Source organism: Ruditapes philippinarum, unplaced genomic scaffold (assembly GCF_026571515.1).
Source record: "Ruditapes philippinarum isolate M1 unplaced genomic scaffold, ASM2657151v2 ctg16400_1_1_1_1, whole genome shotgun sequence".
Taxonomy (NCBI): domain Eukaryota; kingdom Metazoa; phylum Mollusca; class Bivalvia; order Venerida; family Veneridae; genus Ruditapes; species Ruditapes philippinarum.
Genome location: NW_026851623.1, coordinates 1 through 19156, shown reverse-complemented (window position 1 = coordinate 19156; position 19156 = coordinate 1). Strand labels below are relative to the sequence as shown.

The 19156-nt window shown below is 32.3% G+C and overlaps 3 protein-coding genes across 3 annotated transcripts; 1 reads left to right on the top strand and 2 right to left on the bottom strand.

Annotated features, from left to right (window-relative positions):
- Positions 1-450: 450 nt before the first annotated feature.
- LOC132717551 (uncharacterized) lies at positions 451-9602 on the top strand (the record flags this gene model as incomplete). The annotated part of the gene is made up of 5 exons (XM_060701074.1): positions 451-628; positions 5432-5539; positions 8018-8209; positions 8829-8948; positions 9260-9602. Coding segments are annotated over 5 exons (807 nt in total), but the record flags the coding sequence as incomplete, so codon positions are not given.
- On the bottom strand, positions 2567-4185 carry LOC132717637 (uncharacterized). The gene is made up of 3 exons (XM_060701187.1): positions 3647-4185; positions 3107-3253; positions 2567-2755 (listed from the first exon to the last, which is right to left on the bottom strand). The coding sequence occupies exons 1-3, from the start codon at positions 3654-3656 to the stop codon at positions 2598-2600; spliced, it is 315 nt and encodes a 104-aa protein (XP_060557170.1). The 5' UTR covers positions 3657-4185; the 3' UTR covers positions 2567-2597.
- A 1953-nt stretch (positions 9603-11555) lies between the features above and the next one.
- On the bottom strand, positions 11556-13854 carry LOC132717717 (arylsulfatase D-like). Its single transcript, XM_060701302.1, has 3 exons — positions 13425-13854; positions 12504-12800; positions 11556-12050 (listed from the first exon to the last, which is right to left on the bottom strand). Exons 1-3 carry the CDS (start codon positions 13852-13854, stop codon positions 11686-11688), a joined length of 1092 nt encoding a protein of 363 aa, XP_060557285.1. The 3' UTR covers positions 11556-11685.
- Between the last annotated feature and the right edge of the window lie 5302 nt (positions 13855-19156).

Sequence of the window (19156 nt, the reverse complement as noted above, 5' to 3'; positions counted from 1 at the left end):
ACCCCTGTGACCTTGACCTTTGACTGCCAATTACCTCAAAATAAATAGGGGTCATCTACTAGTCAAGACTAACCTGCATGCCAAATATGAAGACTATGGGTCAATGAAATCTTAAGTTTTTGGGCGGACAAGCTTTTTAATTCAAGGCCCCTGTGACCTTGACCTTTGACCCAGCAACCTCAAAATCAATAGGGATCATCTTCTAGTCATGACTAACCTGCATGCTAAATATGAAGACTGTGGGTCAAAGGAATCTTAAGTTATTTGGCGGACAAGGAAAAACCGACGGACGGCCGGGCGGGGAGACGTCCGGACGGACAAGCTGATTCCAGTATATCCCCCTTACAACTTCGTTGTGCGGGGGTATAATAATATAAGTAATTATATAACATGCGTTTGCAAAAAGATAAAAGACCATGTCAAATAGTGGTTTAAAGTCATGTAATCTAGCGGCTTATTTTGTTTTATACAGTCATACTTATTTTACAGATAATGTTTGAGAAATTCAACACCCCAGCATTTTACGTGAGTATCCAGGCAGTACTTACAATATTTGCATCAGGTAGGCATGCTGGTGTCGTAATAGATTCTGGTGATGGCGTCACTCATATTGTTCCTGTTGAAGGCAGTAAGTTAATTTAAACAATCCCCCCCCCCCCCAAAAAAAAAAAATATATATATATATTTATTACCCTTCCAGATTTTTTCCGCCTTTTTGATTGGATATTGATCACCCGAAAGAAATTGATATAACCGAGCCAGACGGGTAATATACACACTGAATTTCCCCGTTTGGTACCCAACGTTGTAAACAACATGCGCTGAGATGATGCGCGTACGGTTCGATTTTACGCGGTGTAAATTCCGATTTAAAAGCACTTTTTAACTGTCAAATGATCAATATTTACCAAAGTAGAGTAATGATTCATATTACCATCAGTATCGAAAACAAATATGACCTTGTGAAAGCTTGATAATAATTACAAAAAAGTGCGTTCAATAGACTACTCCTTTTCTCTTGTTTACTTTCGTAAGGTACGGGAAAAATACGTCATGTATTTATGTGACGTCATGTTGTGACGAAGAGGTATCCTAAAGGGAATCATATTTCGACGTTTCATTTGAAGCAGCAATGATTAAATCGTCTAAACTCGGCAGGGGAAGGGTAATAAAATTATTATTTTGGTTTTGGAGTGATGTATGTGGATATATTACCTGCCAAGATAAAATATCACCCTCGCCTGACGGCTCGGGTGATATAATATCTTAACAGGTAATATATCCACATATATCACTCCAAAACCAAAATAACATATAATATTTATTACCCTTCCAGATTTTTTCCGCCTTTTTGATTGGATATTGATCACCCGAGAGAAATTGATATAACCGAGCCAGACGGGTAATATACACACTAAATTTCCCCGTTGGGTACCCAACGTTGTAAACAACATGCGCTGAGGTGATGCGCGTACGGTTCGATTTTACGCGGTGTAAATTCCGATCTATAAGCACTTTTTAACTGTCAAATGATAAATATTTACCAAAGAAGAGTAATGATACATATTCCCATCAGTATTAAAAAGAAATATGACATTGTGAAAGCTTGATATTAATTACAAAAAAGTGCGTTCAATAGACTACTCCTTTTCTCTTGTTTACATTCGTTAGGTACGGGAAAATTACGTCATGTACTTATGTGACGTCATGTTGTGATGAAGAGGTACCCTAAAGGGAATCTTATTTCGACGTTTCATTTGAAACAGCAATGATTTTTTAAAACATCGTCTAAACTCGGCAGGGGAAGGGTAATAAAATTATTATTTTGGTTTTGGAGTGATATATGTGGATATATTACCTGCCAAGATAAAATATCTTAGCAGGTAATATATCCATTTATTATATAATCTATAAATAGCTTTGAAATGCCTTTCCCTGATTGGCTAACAAGCAACTTTTTGTAAAAAATAACAGGTCAATATCAGAGTATATTCACTGTTTTTTTCCTAAAAATAGATTTTCAGAGTATATTCACCGGTTTTTCTTCTAAAAATAGATTTTCTGGAAATCCCTAAAAGACGCGAGACTTTGACGTGACATCACGCCAAGTTTGTTGTTATTATTCTATATTTTATGCTAAAAACGTTGAGTGGGGTGGACATAAGAGTCAAATTAGTCTATTTTAGTTACCGTTTTACATTTTTATGAACAATAGGGATTACCCAGATAGCAGACAGTAGTTGGCCCAACGTTGGGCCAATTACATTTGCTTTGTTGGCCCAACACATAATGCCAACGTTGGCCCAATGTCAATTTGCTAATTGGGGCAACGTTGGGCCAACGGTTGGTATATGGTTGGCCCAACGACTGCTTTCCTACTCTTATCGTTGGCCCTCCATTGGCCCAATGACTGGTTTTCCTTCCTATCGTTGGCCCTCTGTTGGCCCAACAACTGGTTTCCCTTCTTCTTGTTGGCCCCCCGTTGGCCCACTGACTGGTTTCCTACAATAAACATTGGCCCTTCGTTGGCCCAATGCCTTGTTTTCATAAAAGAACAAAATATATACTAATTACTACAATTTATTACTAAATGTTGTTCACATATCATTTTCATTTTCTTCTCTTTGTTGTTGCAACTTTTTAGTCAATCTCTTCCTCCGCCCGCCTTCCCTATCCTTGGCATATCTTAGGCACTCCTTCATTGTCTTCTCGATTTCATTATTAGTAGACCCCTGTCTTCTTCCTCTTACAGCATCTGAAATTTATACAGTTTACTGATTTTATTTAAATATACACTACTAATTATAATTTACTAGTAAAAAAGCACATAAATCTGTCAAAATGCAAATAGAGCTAAGGGGATAAGACTTTGATAGTAAAGAAATATTTTAAATTACAAGTCAATAGATTTAATAGTAACAGAGATATTTGACATAATTAAAAATTTTAACCTAAAATTTTTAAGTTAAAAAGGGGCATAATTCTGTCAAAATACAAATAGAGTTATGATGATCATTTACAACACAAGAGTCACATCTTACACCCACGGTGTAAAATAATTTTCTAGCACCGGTGAAATCACCTTTGAAAAAGTAAAAATACAAACCTAATATGACTTTTTTAAGTCTAAGTTTTTCGAATGTTTTTTTCGAGCCTTTTCCAACCCAGTTGTATTCTAGGGCAACTTCCTGAGACAAAGTGTGAGACATAACATGGCGAACAATGCTCTCCCAATTAGACATAAATTTGCTGTCTGAAATGAAATAAAAACAATTTTTGCAGTCGGGTAAAGTAATTTGTGTTTAATGCGAAGTTACACTTCAAATTAAATTTACACAAAGTTTCGTATACACTCTACTGCAATGAGTGGTGTAACTGTTAAAAAGTCTAGTAACAAAGCAGAATTTTGCAAATAACTCATAATCAATCATAATTACCTATTTATACTCAGAACAGATTGTATGAGCTTAACACTGCAGTGCTAATTGTAGCTTGTCAGTTTTTACTAACTTGCAATTTTTTGCAGTTATCACAATAAATTCAGATGTAAAACTATAAACATATCATATTTTAAGCTGATAAACACTGATATAATTAAATGGTTTTAATTTCATTACAAAAATCAAATTCATTCTGGCTTGTTTACCTGAAAACATCAAAGTATTTTCCTTTACCAATCCGCCATTTTGTATTAATCACATGACCTGGTCACGTGGATAGTATAACAGGTTTTAAAACACTAATTCCGTGCAGGTTTAAATACATTACTATATTAGAAGGGTTTATTTAAAAGATTAAAGTAAAAAACTCTAGATCTACTTACATTTTTCAGTGTTGAGAAATTGCAGTCTAATACAAATTTATTTAGATCTATCTGTAAACACGTCCACGCAGCTTCGAAATCAAGCGAGGGAAAGGATGGGTAGTGCCAAAATGATCCTATTTCCATTCATTGATAACATAACCAGAGGTTAATTAGAGTTCAGAGTGGAAGATTCCGGAGGTTTATTATGGTTATTCCAGCACATGTATAATTGCTTTAGATTATACATCAGATCTTCAAGATTTCTATAGATCTATTGATACATATCCCCTACTACTGCATAGCCTGGGCTTTGGTCATTTCTAGACTCAAAAAGTAATTATTTTTTTACATTTCTCATTTAATTTATATGAGTATTTCTTGAATGTGACAATATTGAACATGGCTTCAAAAAAACTTTATAAACTTTAGTCTTTACTCATTGTAGTGTACTGTTTATATACAGTAAAATATCTACATGCATATCTAGATCTGTCTTTAAAAAAATAAATTTTGGGTCATGTGCAGTAATATATTTGACGAAAATGTATCGTTGGTCAAACGTTGGCCCAACATCTGTTTTAAAGTACATATTTATCGTTATATGGCCAATGCAGAAATGTCGCTGGCGTTAACTTATGGTTGGTTCGACGTTGGGCCAACAACTGCATTTATAGTACATGTTAATTAGAGTTGGGTCAACCATGGCCCAACAACGATTTTCCTATGACGATTTTCCGTTGTTGGCCCAACCACTGCATGTTTACAGGGTAGCATGCCAATGGAAAGGGCCAAATAATGGAAACAGCAGACAAGCTGAAAAATAATAATTTCCGTTGTATGCAATGGCAGATGTGATAAGCCATATAAAAGCTATTTATAAGTTATATAATAAAACAGATATGTACTTTTTACCTGTTGAATATGATGTGATATGTACTGAAAAATTAATATTGACCTCGGCTATCGCCTCGGTCAATATTAATTTTTTCAGTACATATCACATCATATTCAACAGCTAAAAAGTCCATATTTGTATAATATATCACTCCAAAACCCAAATAACATATAATATCCATATAATTATTATAATGCTGCATGTTTGTAACGTAGCTTTTCATTGGATAATCATGACGTTCATATTTACAAACACGGCTGCTGTAATTGTATGAGGAAATCTCATTTTCCAAAGTTTTAAGCTCATGCAACTGTTATTAATTATACAACTTATGTAATTACGGTATGATTTTATATTTTTTTTTTTTTGCTTTGGGATGTGCAGGACTTGATTGCTTTTATGGTTTTCCAGACCTGTACATTCTCACTAAAGCTAATCAAGATAAAGATGTGACAAGTTAAGTCATTACCTTCCTCCTGCTTTATTTCCTAAATTTTGAAGAACATAACGTGAATAGGATGACGCTGTTGACATGTAAACCAACACAGGATCAGCTTATATTCAAATACTAAAATTCGATCATTGTCATGTTGATTTTACTTCGAACAAAAGAAGATTATCATGGTTTGTACAATTAGTTTTCAAAACTATTCCAAAAGTATTCTTCAAAGTTTAAATATAAATTGATAATGTTCGATGTATTCCTACACAAACTATTTGATTTATTTCAGTTTATCCTATACCTAACGCCATTTTAAGAACTGACGTTGCAGGGAGGGATCTGACACACTACTTAGCCAAACTTCTACAAAAAGGCGGATATAGTTTCAACACTTCCGGTATAAATACTAGTCATCACGTGTTATTGAAAATATCAACGCAAACATAAAGTCTTTAATTCTATGTTATCAATTACTTATTTGTTTTGATCAAACTTATTTAAAGCTCAACAAACATATACATTTGGCAGAATAAACCTTATTTACTTTCGTATCATCCTTAAAGTAGCAAAATTCAAGGCTCTGCCATGTATTTTTCATTGACATCTATTAAGTTACCCAGCAGGCACATCAACGTTGTTTCAACGTTGAATTATGGTCAGATTTCAACGTTGAAATAAGGTTGGATTTATATTCGGATTTGAAAGTTGAAACAATGTTGAAATTTCAACGTTGATACAACGTTGCAGCTTCAACGTTGGCACAACGTTGCAGCTTCAACGTTGGCACAACGTTGAAGTTTCAATGTCATTTCAACATTGAAAACCCATCATACTTTAATTTTTGGATGTAAAGCAAAGTAACCAAGATTAACAAAATATCAAGACAATATTAAATACTTCAGATATTTTATTTCAAAAATACAGTTCAAGTCCAGCTAAAATTCACTTTAATAGTTTTAACAATTAAACTACAATCTGTTCCAATATTTTCTTCTAGATCTTTCTGGGCATGTCAAGTGTTTGAGTACTTCTTTGGCTGTCTCTTACTGCTTCTGCAAATAAAAATAAGAAGTTTGTAGTTAAAAGTGACTTGGTCAATCTCAAATTATACATATAATTATTCAACTTAGTGATTTGTTTTTATCTTTAAATGCTTTTCTCTAAGATTTACATCATAAAACAGCATAGAAATTGAAACATATCTAAGTTAATATTGACAGCAAATACTGTATATAAGACAACAAAACCTTTTTAAAAAGAAGCTACACATGTATTTAAAAGTCTCACCTATGATTGGTAAGAAAAACTGCTCCCCCTCAGTTCCTTGCAGCATATTCCCAAGAAATTAACATTCTAGGCTCTAGCTAAGACCATTTAATGCAGCATCCTGAAATCAACAAACATGTAAATTTTATATAAATAATGTTACACGAATATTCCGAAAATAATATATTTTAAGACAAGATAAATATCCAGTAGTTGAAAAATTAATACTTTGTATAGTAAAGAAATTCAAATATATTAATTAATAAGAATACATTTCAATTTAACAAACCTGACAGTCCTTTTCATGTTGGATCTATGGTATACAGGCTACAGCTGCAATATACTCTAAATTTCAACCAGGGCCAGGATCTAGAATATAAAATAATATATAATAAAATAGAAATAGATTTATTATTCCCCATAAATTTACGACTATTAAACTTTAACTGTTTAACACTCAAATTTGTTATTTAACTTAATAATATTGTATTTTTTTCAAACTAATAAACACTGTATTATACTATCACTAAAATATAAACATAGTTATATATATTGACGAATCGTCTTGGGGCGTAAATTATGTGGGCCGAACTACTTTATAGGTTTCAATTTTATAATTGATTAAATTCTACTTAGGATATAGTACAGACAATTGTTTAATAATATGAAAAATAAATTAAAGTAAAACAAGATTTGTAAAATCATAAATTGCCAAGGACATCAATAACTTCATGCTTACAAGGCCTACCGATCCCACGTACATCTTTCAATTAGGTCGCGAAAACGTGTCAAATCAACTCAATCATGTGTTTTCATCTCTTATTTATTTCATAAAATAAATTAAAGTAGAATTTTAAGAATAAATAATAATATTTTAGAAAATAATCAGTAAACTAAAGTAAAACATTACGGTAATACCTCCGAAATCCAAATAAATTGCCAGTCGTGTTGTTTTTAAATTTTCCAAACAGTGCCACCATTTGCACGAACGATAATCATAGACACGCAACAATTACTTCCCCTGACCAGCGTTAGTTTTGACTAATATCAATTTATTAATTAATATTATTCATAAAGAACTAAAAATAAAACAACAAACAACAAAACATAGCAATTAATATTTAAAGCGTTAATAGAAAGTGAAAAATTATTTAGTTTCAGCACTAATTTTGAATATACGGAAAAAGATTGTAACGCAAATTTTCCTGACAAAAATCACTTACAGACAAATTCAATATAGGAATAATAACACAAAATTAGTGGTATAAAAGTTTATATAATGATTAAACTAAATGTAAAACTTCGACCATAAACAACGTTGAATCAACGTTGTATATACATTGGCTATATATCCGTATGGTCGTTTATAGTTGAATATTGGTTGAACAACGTCACGACCATATTTCAACGTTGTTTCAACGTTGAAACAACGTCGAGTGCCTGCTGGGTATATAATTATACCAAAATCGAATCTTTTACAATGAAGTAGATATGATTCACGGCTGTTCACATTTGGTCAAACAATGTCAAGGTCATTTACATTTACTTCTCAGATTCAAATCTAAACTGCAGAGTAACAATTAGTTTTTATACCATAATTTTATTTCAGCCGAGATGGAAATTGTCCGAGATATTAAAGAAAAACTAGGATATGTCGCACTAGACTTCCAGAAGGAATTGCAGACGACAGAATGTACTTCCGCAAATGATATGACGTATGAACTTCCGGATGGTCAGAAAATTGTAATTGGGAGTGAAAGATTTCGTTGCGCTGAGGCGTTATTCGATCACACTCTATTAGGTTCGTAACCTTTTTTGAAACGGTGGTCAAGGTAATTAATGTATGAGTAGATCTTACGAAATCATCATAAGTTGTCGCGTTCATCGTATCCAAAATGGACGCCACAAACGAACAGTAACACAAAGCCGAGTTCTAGCGTTTGTTTATTTATACTCACCAGAGAATATATGCACATTGCCGGTCCCTTTCTGTGAACCACGGTGCAGTCTTTTTTGGCGCAAAGACTTTTCCTTCGTCCCATGGTTCAAAGACTTCCCAAACCTTTGCATGATACAACCGGCAAATTTTTGTCTCGAGTCAATGCATCGTTCCTCCAGACGGCGCTTTGTAAGGCCACACCCTCTCGAGATACTCAGCAGCCACCCTTGATACTTAAGATGGCATTACCTCAAGGTGCATTTCCGTAACGTGCCCATATCGAGAGGGATTGAAGAAGAAAAGCCTAGTATATGAGATTGTGTTATTAATAAAAAATAACCAAAATAAAATGTCGAGTGTTCTGGATTGTTTTATATTTAAATTTGAATCACTAAATTAATAACTTATAGCTATTTTTTATTTTCCCATCTTAACATGTTGATAGATAAATATCTTATCATGTGTTTATGTATATTTTCAGGCAAAGAACAGTTTGGTTTCAGTAACATGGTACATGAATCTATTATGAAATGTGACATTGACCTTAGAAGACATTATTACGTCAATATTATCCTCTCGGGAGGGTCCACTATGTTCCCAGGTAAATAAGTAAAATCTGCAATATACATATCTTATTCAAACGATTTTGTTCTCATACGTCCACGAATCCTTTAAAGACGGAAGCTGACAGGTGCGCCTTTATAAATGCAAAACTCTTTAGACTTTCACAGGGAAATATACTAAATAATTTGCGGTGCATACACTGATACAAGGAACGAACACATAACGATAAATCCAACTAGAAAATTCATTATTTTCAGCAATATTATTAATTCAAATATAACTTTAATTATATCATCTTTTCTTCTTTAATTCTCTAATATCAGTATCATGTTATTTAATTCTTTGTAGGAATGAAAGAAAGAGTAGAACAAGATCTGAAACGCTTGGTTCCTCTAAAAAATATAGTCAAGGTCGTAGCACCGCCTGGAAGAAAGTACTCTGTGTGGATTGGAGGCTCAATTATAGCCTCGCTATCAATTTTTCAAGATATGTGGGTCAGTAAAACAGAATATGAGGAAAATGGGCCGACAATTGTACACCGGAAGTGTTTTTATTAGGGTTTTTTTTCTTCTGGAAAAGACGTGATGGCCAATTTAAATGGCAAAGTTCGTGATGATATTAATATGTCAAAGATGGTATTGAAGTCGAGAGAACAAAATACAATGTATAAAGATTAAAAACTGAATGATAAGATTTGTGTAGCCATTTTTCTGTATAACCGGTACTTCACTACAGATCTATCGCCAAGGGGAATCAGTAGAGAGAGAGAGTACGACATTTATGGATTGTGGTAATTTTTGCTAGCAGATTTAGCAATGATGTTATGGAATTAAATAGAGCCTCAAATTAAGGTCGATTATTATTGCAAACCGCAATGGAACAATTCTAGTTAAAGTTTATAGAGAATGGTACAAACGAAAGGACATGTGACTATTTTATCTTTTTTATACCTATACATTCTATTGTGATGCTAGTATGGAACGCCGTGACTGTCTTATGCTATCAATATTTTTGTTATCTTCTGAAATGATGATATTATTTTGTCATTTAACCATATTAACATGTGCAATTTACATCATATCTTGTCTAAAGACAATGCTGACTTGTCCAAACAGTATGTTAACTTGTCAAATAATCATTATGACATGTGCAGACAACATGTTATCTTGTCAAAGTATCATGATGACTTGTGCAAACGACATGTTAACTTGTCAAAATAACATGATGACTTGTGCAAACGACATGTTAACTTGTCAAAATGTCATGATGACATGTGCAAACAGCATGTTAACTTGTCGAATTATCGTGATGACATGCTCATAATACCTTAACAAGTTAACATGTGTTTTGCACAAGTCATCACGATTCTTTGACAAATTAACATGTTGTTTGTACAAGTCATCATGATAATTTGACAAGATAACATGGCATTTGCACAAGTCATCACGATACCTTGACAAATTAACATGCTGTTTGCACTTGTCATCATGAAATTTTGACAAGTTAACATGTCGCTTTCACAAGTCACCATGATACTTGGACAAGTAAGCATGTTGTTTGCACATGTTATCACGATGGTTTGACAAGTTAACATACTGTTTGCATATGTCATCATGAAATTTTGACAAGTTAACATGGCATTTGTACAAGTCATCATTACACTTGGACAAGTTAACATGTCGTTTGCACAAGTCATCATGATACTTGGACAAGTTAACATGCTGTATGCACATGTCATAACGATAATTTGACAAGTTAACATGCTGTTTACACATGTCATCATGGAATTTTGACATGTTAGCATGGTATTTGCACAAGTTATCATAATACTTTGACAAGTTAACAGTACGTTTTGACATGTCATCATGATACAAGATAACATGTCATTTGCACAAGTCATCACGATTCTTTGACAAGTTCACATGATGTCTTCACAAGTCATCATGGTAATTTGACATGTTAACATGCTGTTTGCACAAGTCATCATGATACTTTGACAAGTTAACATGCTGTTTGCACATGTCATCACGATAATTCGACAAGTTAACTTGTCGTTTGCACAAGTCATCATTATACTTTGACAAGTTAACATGGCGTTTGCACAAGTCATCATGACACTTTGACAAGTTAACATGCTGTTTGCACATGTCATCACAATAATTCGACAGGTTAACATGTCGTTTGCACAAGTCATCATTACATTTTGACAAGTTACCATGTCATTTGCACAAGTCATCATTATACTTTGACAAGTTAACATGTTGTTTGCACAAGTCATCACGATACTTTGACAAGTTAGGATGTTGTCTGCACATGTCATCATAATCATTTGACAAGTTAAAATGTTGTTTGTACAAGTCAGCATGTTCCTTTGACAAGACATGATGTAAATTGCACATGTTAACACGCTCAAACGACAAAATAATATCATCGTTTCACAAAATAACAAAAACTTTGATTACATAAGACAGTCACGGCGTTCCATATGCTAGCTTCAGAAAACTCGAAGCATGTCTATGCTAAAATTTTAATAAATTGTGATTTTGTTTAATTTACATATCATTTATGAAGTTATAAAATATATGATTACACAATGCACTTGATTGACATCCTGGCTAACGATAAAAACATAAGAAACTAATCGTTACATTAATGTATATTTATTTTTGTATTATTTTGTTATTTTCACAGATATCGCAATAAATATCAGGAATATCAATCAATTGAATACGTATAGCATAAAGCCATAAATGTTAAAATATGGTTTGACATACCTACATAATCATAGTGAAATTTTCCGAATATTTTGGATCAGTGCATTCACAGTTGAAAGGAAAGTGTCCATTACAACATGGTTGCCATGCTAGTTTGGGCGCGAGTTTTGCCCATGTAAACTGACTTTCAACTGGTTTTATAGAATTTTTGTGGTTATAAATAGCATTTTGTATAATGGGCGTTATATTTCTGTACAGTTTGGAGTTGCTGTCAATGGGTGTGGTTTCACCAGGGTCAGAGGTCATATCATAGAGTTTAGGCGTTGCTAAGTGAATTTTTAAATTGCAACTGCAGACAAACTGGCATAATTTTGATCCGGGGATTAAATTTGGTTCATGTGTTACCAGTTTCCATGTTTTTGAACCTGTAATTAGAAGAAGTCAATCAAAGTTGAAACATTTATTACCATGCAATTCTTACAAATTACGAAATTAGTTCCAAAACCTTAACTGACTTTTGGAGAGAACTTTAAGACCAGGTTTCGCCAAAACATACGAGTTATCATACATTTCAAAATAAATCGTTTTCTGTTTAACTTTTCTCTCATAAGGAATACATAGTGTTACACGATTTTCTAAAAATGCACTGGAGATTAATTTCGTTTTGCAATGACAGAAATTATTTCGGACCCTACATATGTCATCACAACGTGTCTACACGTGACTCCTACAATGTATCAGTTAAATGAAACACATATGTTTTACCTAAACTTAAATATTAAAACGCTCTCTAAAACTTGACTATGTTATAAAATACTGTAACTAAATAATATATACTTTAAGAGAGACAAATGTAAGTTAATTAAAATGTCACATACCACCTTTTGGCCTGTATCTAGCCGATTCTAACCTGTTTCCGCAGTAGTGGAACATGAATTCACGCAGCGACACCGAAACGTCACCTTTCAATAGAGGTAAAATATCTTCTCCGTCTATTTCTCTATCTGGCGGTAAATTTGCCCCGACTGCAGTCGAGACAAGATTGTATATGTCCATCAATGAAGTGGGTTCGTCCGTAACCTTTCCACGTGGAAGGACGCCCGGCCATTTAACTATACCTGGTACTCGAATCCCGCCATCTGGAGCACCATGTGTCTTGCCTCCTGTGATAGAAAATGTTTACAAACAAATGTAATTAACTTAATGGTGGCATCAATTTGACATATTCATTAACTAAGCTAATAAAATATAAAAGATGTTAATATTTTTACTTGATGTCAATTAAACGGAAAACAAGTTTGGCATTTTGGCACTACCCATTAAAATTGTATTCCGAGGGAAAAATCACCAGAACGACAAGATATTGCCGATAGTATGAGCTTATTATACATTCTGAAGCAAATGCTGAACTCCATTGGACGGGCCATCTATGCTTAACCTATATTGAACAAAAAGTGCTTGAGTCCATTAGAATAATTTTTTTTGTATTTAACTATGCAAAATGCCCCCCGTTTCTTTCCTTTTATCTTTTTTGACATTTATTCTGACATTACAACAACTGATTAAAGAAAACATTGAACACTATAATATTTCAAAAACTTTTTAATCATAAGGCAACTTTCTACCTTTACATGTGGATTTGGTTCTAGGTTTTATCTGTTTAAACAGGAACAGGTATTGACCGGGTAAGCAGTAAAGTCAAATTAAGGTTTTGTACGTACAGCCTCAAGAAAGTCTCGATCTTGTCAGAAGCCAAAGAAAAAAATGGTGACAGCCTGTAGTAATATTAGTTCAAAAACAACAATTATCACACATGCATTTTGCTGGAAATAACATACCTTTTAGGAATCCGATATAACCCCCGTCCGTCCCAATTTCAAGATGGCCGCCATTATCCGACGTGAAATAAATAAGCGTATTATCTCCATGACCGAGCTGTTCTAGAGCTTTTAAAATAGCACCAACGGACCAGTCTAACTCCTCTAAAGCGTCGCCATAACGTCCAAACTGACTTCGCCCTTCAAAATGGTTAGCTGTCTTTATTGCTACGTGCATATGAATCCATGACATAAGAAGCAAGAACGGTTGCCGAGCAACAGTAGCATTCTGCATAAACTCCACACCTTCATTCAGAGGGTGTCCGGGTGGGGTTGTAGGGGGGTGGGGGGTGGGGCTGCTTTGTTCAGCTCTTTGCCCTCGCGATTGCATCAAGTTTACAATATCATTCATCCGGTCGTTTTGATATCATGACATATGGAATGACATAAGTTATGATAATTGAAATTTAAATAATAAATTAACATATATTTATGTCTTTGAAATTAAATATGCGAACTGATAAAAATGTAGCGTGCATCCAACTTGTTTTGGAAATGATATTAAAATGAACTACATTTAACTGTACCCCACTGCTCTGTAATTTTTATTATGAATTCCCGAGGATTGGTAATGGACATAGTTTAAATGGAAGATGGTTATGTCAGTCTTAGAAATTTATCAGGTCAAGGGTCAATTGATTTCAATGCTTAAAGTGACATTTTGCCCATCTAAAGGTATATAGTGATTTAACAGGTAAGAGTCAAAATAAATTTTCATTTTGCCATAATTCTTTTTGATTTAATAATTTACTTCGCATAAACAATAAACAACCACCGGATTCAAACGAAATTTCAGTAAATATCATTTAGAATGTACCTGTTATTTTTTTTTTAATTTGTAACTTTATTTTCTAATTTCACATACAAACATTATCACATATCTTGAAATTCACAAAGACATACAATAGTATATAAATTCATATAAGTTCACAAGGACATTACATAATTATAGTATTTTCTAAATGCATAAAAACAAACCTATAGACATTTTCAGAAACTTCTTTATAATTTATAGTTAATATTTGACCTATTCTCTATTTTACCATAAATGGATATAGTAATGTTTTTTTTTGAGCACGTAAAATCTAAAATGAACATTGATTTTCCTGTAAGCAAACCATTCAAACCATGTTAAATGCATAGTTCTAACATAATCATATGAATGTTTAAAGCTTGAAGAAAAAAAAGAAAAATAAAGGTTCAAGAGTGTCAGGTGGATGTTTTTTTTTATCTAGCTTGTTGAACAAAAAAAAAAAACATTTAAAAGATGGAGCAAACCAAAAATCAAGCGAACCACGATTTAAAAAAAAATCACAACATTAAGTTATGTGTTAATTAAACGCATATATATAAAGTAAACAAATATTCTACCTGTCCTGTGTCGGTGTAAGTGATGCTAGTGGGGCCCAAATTATATTAAACTTATTTAGATTAAAAGTTTGGACAGCAACCAAATGTTCTGCTTTAAAATAGGAAAAGAAATGCTTTTTAAAAGTTGAAAAATCAGGTACCGTCATTTTGATCTTACTCTGATATATATAGTAATTAGCAAGTATGATTATCTGGTTTATCACTGATTTATTTGTAGACCAATTAACATTTACCGCAGGGGAGGATTGGTTCAGCCATGTCTTTAAAGTTTGCCAAAATATATTCACAAAATTACAGATAAAAAAACAGGTGTGGTATAGTTTCACTCGCTGTGTGACAAAAAGTACACAAGTCATCTTGTCGTAAACCAATTTTAAGCAAAAGTTGATTAGTGTCTAATATTCTGTGATTTATCCTATATTGAAACCATTGTAATTTAGTTTCATTTAAAATTTTAAAAGGTAACTTGTATATATTTTTCCAGTCTAGATGATTGGTGTTAGATCTCTTAACCATTTTGATTTTAGAAACAATATTAGTGGATTTATTATACAAGTGTATCATAGAATATTCTGCAACCCTTTACTGATGTATTCATCATCTTAATAAATAAAGGTTGTAATGGATTTTACTTCTTTTATTGAATTATGGGAAATTCTTAAGGAATCTAAATATGATCTAAAAGAGTGTATGATATTATTATATTGTAAAAAGTTTGTGGTAAAGAAATATTTGTTTTGAAATTCCTGTATAAAAGCTGCCATTTTCATTCATAAAATCATTTATAAATATTATTCCTCTGTTAAGAAAAGATTTATCAATGAAGGATTTTCCACTTACCTTAAACTTATGATTGTACCAAACAGGTAGAGATAAAAATTTATTCCATGACCTTATATTTAAAGATTCCATATAGGAAACATAGCCAGACCCAATTTCTTTCCAGAAAATATGTTTGATGTCCTTTATTTTATATTTTACAAAATCAGAACCAAATTTATCATATGATTTAATAAAAGGACACATTGCTTCAACTAAAGATAAGTATTTACCTTTACTATTGTAAAGTCTCCTTAGCCATGTAAGTTTTAAGGCTGGTAAGACGGATGTAAGATCTACCATTCTTATTCCCCCATCTTCATAATTTTGAGTTATTACACTTCTTTTTATTTTATCAGGATTATTGTTCCAAAAAGAAAATGTAAAATAAGGTTTGTATCTCTTTAATCAAATTGTCTGTAGAACTAGGAAGATCCATTATTAAATGGTTTAATTGCTAAAGTTTTAATTACTGTATTTTTCCCCAATGGTGTAAGAATTCTTTTTGACCAAATAGGAAATAGTTTTAATTTCTTCGATTTTTGAATTATAGTTAACTTTAATAATTTCATCCAAATTCAGTGTAAATATTACCCCTAAGAGTTTAAAGGATTTTTCCCCATTTTAAATTTAGTTGTGGACATAGTTCCATGTTATTATTTTTCCTAGATCCGATCTAAACTGCATTTGTTTTTTCAATATTAACATGCAGACCAGATATTTTAGCATAAAATTTTAAAACATTTATAGAGGTATTTAAAGATTTTTCTGAACCATCTAAAATTAATGTAGTATCATCTGCATACTGTGATATTAGAAATTCCTTATTATTTATCTTAACACCTTTAATGTCTTTATTTTGTTTGATTAGCATTGACAGAATTTCTGCGCAGAGAATAAATAAATACGGTGATAGGGGATCACCTTGTCTACAGCCTCTATGAATGAAGAACCAGTCAGACAAATGGCCATTTACAGTGACACAAGACTGAATGTTATTGTAGAAATTTTTTATCCAAGACTTAATGTCTTCATCAAAATTAAAAAACTCTAAAACCTTTGACATAAATTGCCATGAAATAGAATCAAAAGCAGTGGCAAAATCAATAAGTAAAAACATTGCTGGACGCCCATTTTGTTCAGTAAAATTCATTAAAATCATAAATTAATCTAACATTTTCACCAAGGAACCGACCTGGAATAAATCCTGTTTGATCTTCACTTATTAAAGAACTTAAAATGTACCTGTTATGTTCAATTTATAAAAAGAGTGGGGCAGTCTTTCTATATTATAGGCAGATATTTTTAAACATTTTCCAATATAATCTGTTGGTCAAATATCATTTAAACAGTCACTCTTTTGAAAATATAAAGTCAATTTTCAGCTCATCTTGACAATGAAAAAATATTAGTAAATGTCACTTTAAAAAATTATTATGAAACCAGAGAAAACTTTAAGGCCTGTATATAATATTTGAATCCACCGGAACGAAAAGCAAGTAGTCACAGTAAATATTTTAAGTATTATCCTTAACATATATAACGCATCAATTAAATTCTCAGTTTATGAAAAGCCTTTAAATCTGCTACATGCATGTTTCATTTGTGTTCGTAATTGTGCTTAGGATCGGTGGTCTAAAAACGTTTTTATATTATTGAATATAATATATGTCCCAACATTTTAAGTTCGAATAAGGTTATTATAGATAATAACCGACGATTCCGTGATTGAATATGTAAAACAAATAGTTACTTCCCTTGTACAATTTTAAACCATAATTTCTATTTATAGATTAATGTACATGTAATAGCTATTTATATACAAACGGATTTCCTTTTTAAGTCGTACCCAATTGATTTGTACAAAAAACAAACATATTTCAGATAAAGGTGTGTGTATACATATATAGCATGTTAAATGAAGTATACGAAATAGGTATAGATACAGCAATCAGTATGTTATTTATTCACCGGAGTGGATAGTAAACATATTTTACAGTAAGTATAATACATATACATGTATATAAACATACATAAATATATTAGTTTTAAAATTATTATATATCAATTGTTAAATGATTTATATCAGCGTATAAAGCACTATTAGTAGTTTACATGTATTGATAATATAAAATAACTCAACGTCAGCATTAATGAAATTAAGTTAGGCCGTAAATTTATATCATTAATTAAAACAGGATATCGCAAATGTGTCTGAATCATATCTTATCTGCTTCTCTTCAAAATTTTATGACGCTTTAATTTCGGAAATACAGAAGCTTGGTCATAAACAATAATTGTTTAGCTCGACTATTCGAAGAATAGGGGAGAGAGAGTCATTGTCCTTACCCCCGGCGTTTGTCCTTACCCCCGGCGTCGGTATCGTCGGTTTTGAACTTATGTCAAGCACTGATTGACAGCTCTTGTTCTTATTAATAACGACGAATCAAAAAAGTAGCATTGGTATATTTACCAAAAAAAAACACTTTCTAACTTGTAGTGTTTCAAGATATATGTAATGTATAGTTAACCTACCATTCACTTTTAAATCTTTATATCTGTATGCATGTAGGAAGAGGTACGCATGAGTTAACATTAACTATATACATTGTATATATGTAGACATTTAAGTGTACTATTTGATTTGATGTAAGTTTCTTATTATTTCAAATGTTTTAGTTTGTATTTAGCAACTTAAGAATATATTATGATTGAATTTGCCGTCAAAGTATTCTTTTCAAGTGTTCTAGGTAAAATTGTTTGAATCATCATTTTACTGCCTGTTCTAGTGATATGGTTATTTTTTTTCATTTTGACATGAAATACTCCAACTTTATTAAAGACAGCTTAACACATGAAGTCTAGCAATATATGGAAGATACAGATGAAATACGCAGTCGTTATTGACAATGGGTCGGGCATGTGTAAGGCAGGTTTCGCCGGTGATGACGCCCCGACATTCTGCTCTTTTCCATCCATAATAGGGCGTCCGAAATATGAGGTAAGACCACTTCTGCCTATAAAGGAAAATTCATTCAACTTCATTACAAAATCAGCAAATATTAAATAATCTGCAATACAAATAAATTTATTACATGCTTTTCGGTGGTTTATAGAAATATATCAGTGAAATAAAAACTGGTAATTTCACTGTTTGAAACAGTGAAATTATCAATTTGATAATTTCACTGTTTTGAATATTTGAGCCCGTTGCGTTGTTTCAATGAAATACAAGCGTTCACGGTACTGGAAACCAACTTAATTAAGTGACGTCGTAAATGACGTCACGTTGTATTAATATTTGGCGCCCTTTTCATTTAGTACTAGGTAAAAATGTCTTTTTAAACGTTTTTTTGCATATAATAAAAAGCAAAATTTGTTTAGTTTAATGCAAGATCGAAATATATTTAATCGGTGAAATATATTCCGATCTTTACACTGAACTAAACAAAAATTCTCTCTTT

Excerpts from the sequence above, each read along its gene's own strand:
- LOC132717637 (XM_060701187.1), bottom strand. Across the intron at positions 2,756-3,106 it reads ACTTAAAAAAGTCATATTAG|ATGCTGTAAGAGGAAGAAGA; the intron begins GTTTGTATTTTT and ends TATAAATTTCAG.
- LOC132717717 (XM_060701302.1), bottom strand. The coding sequence starts at position 13,854 with ATGAATGATATTGTAAACTTGATGCAATCGCGAGGGCAAAGAGCTGAA. Across the intron at positions 12,801-13,424 it reads ATGCATGTGTGATAATTGTT|TTTCTATCACAGGAGGCAAG; the intron begins GTTTTTGAACTA and ends GTTTGTAAACAT. Across the intron at positions 12,051-12,503 it reads TAGATACAGGCCAAAAGGTG|GTTCAAAAACATGGAAACTG; the intron begins GTATGTGACATT and ends TTCTAATTACAG.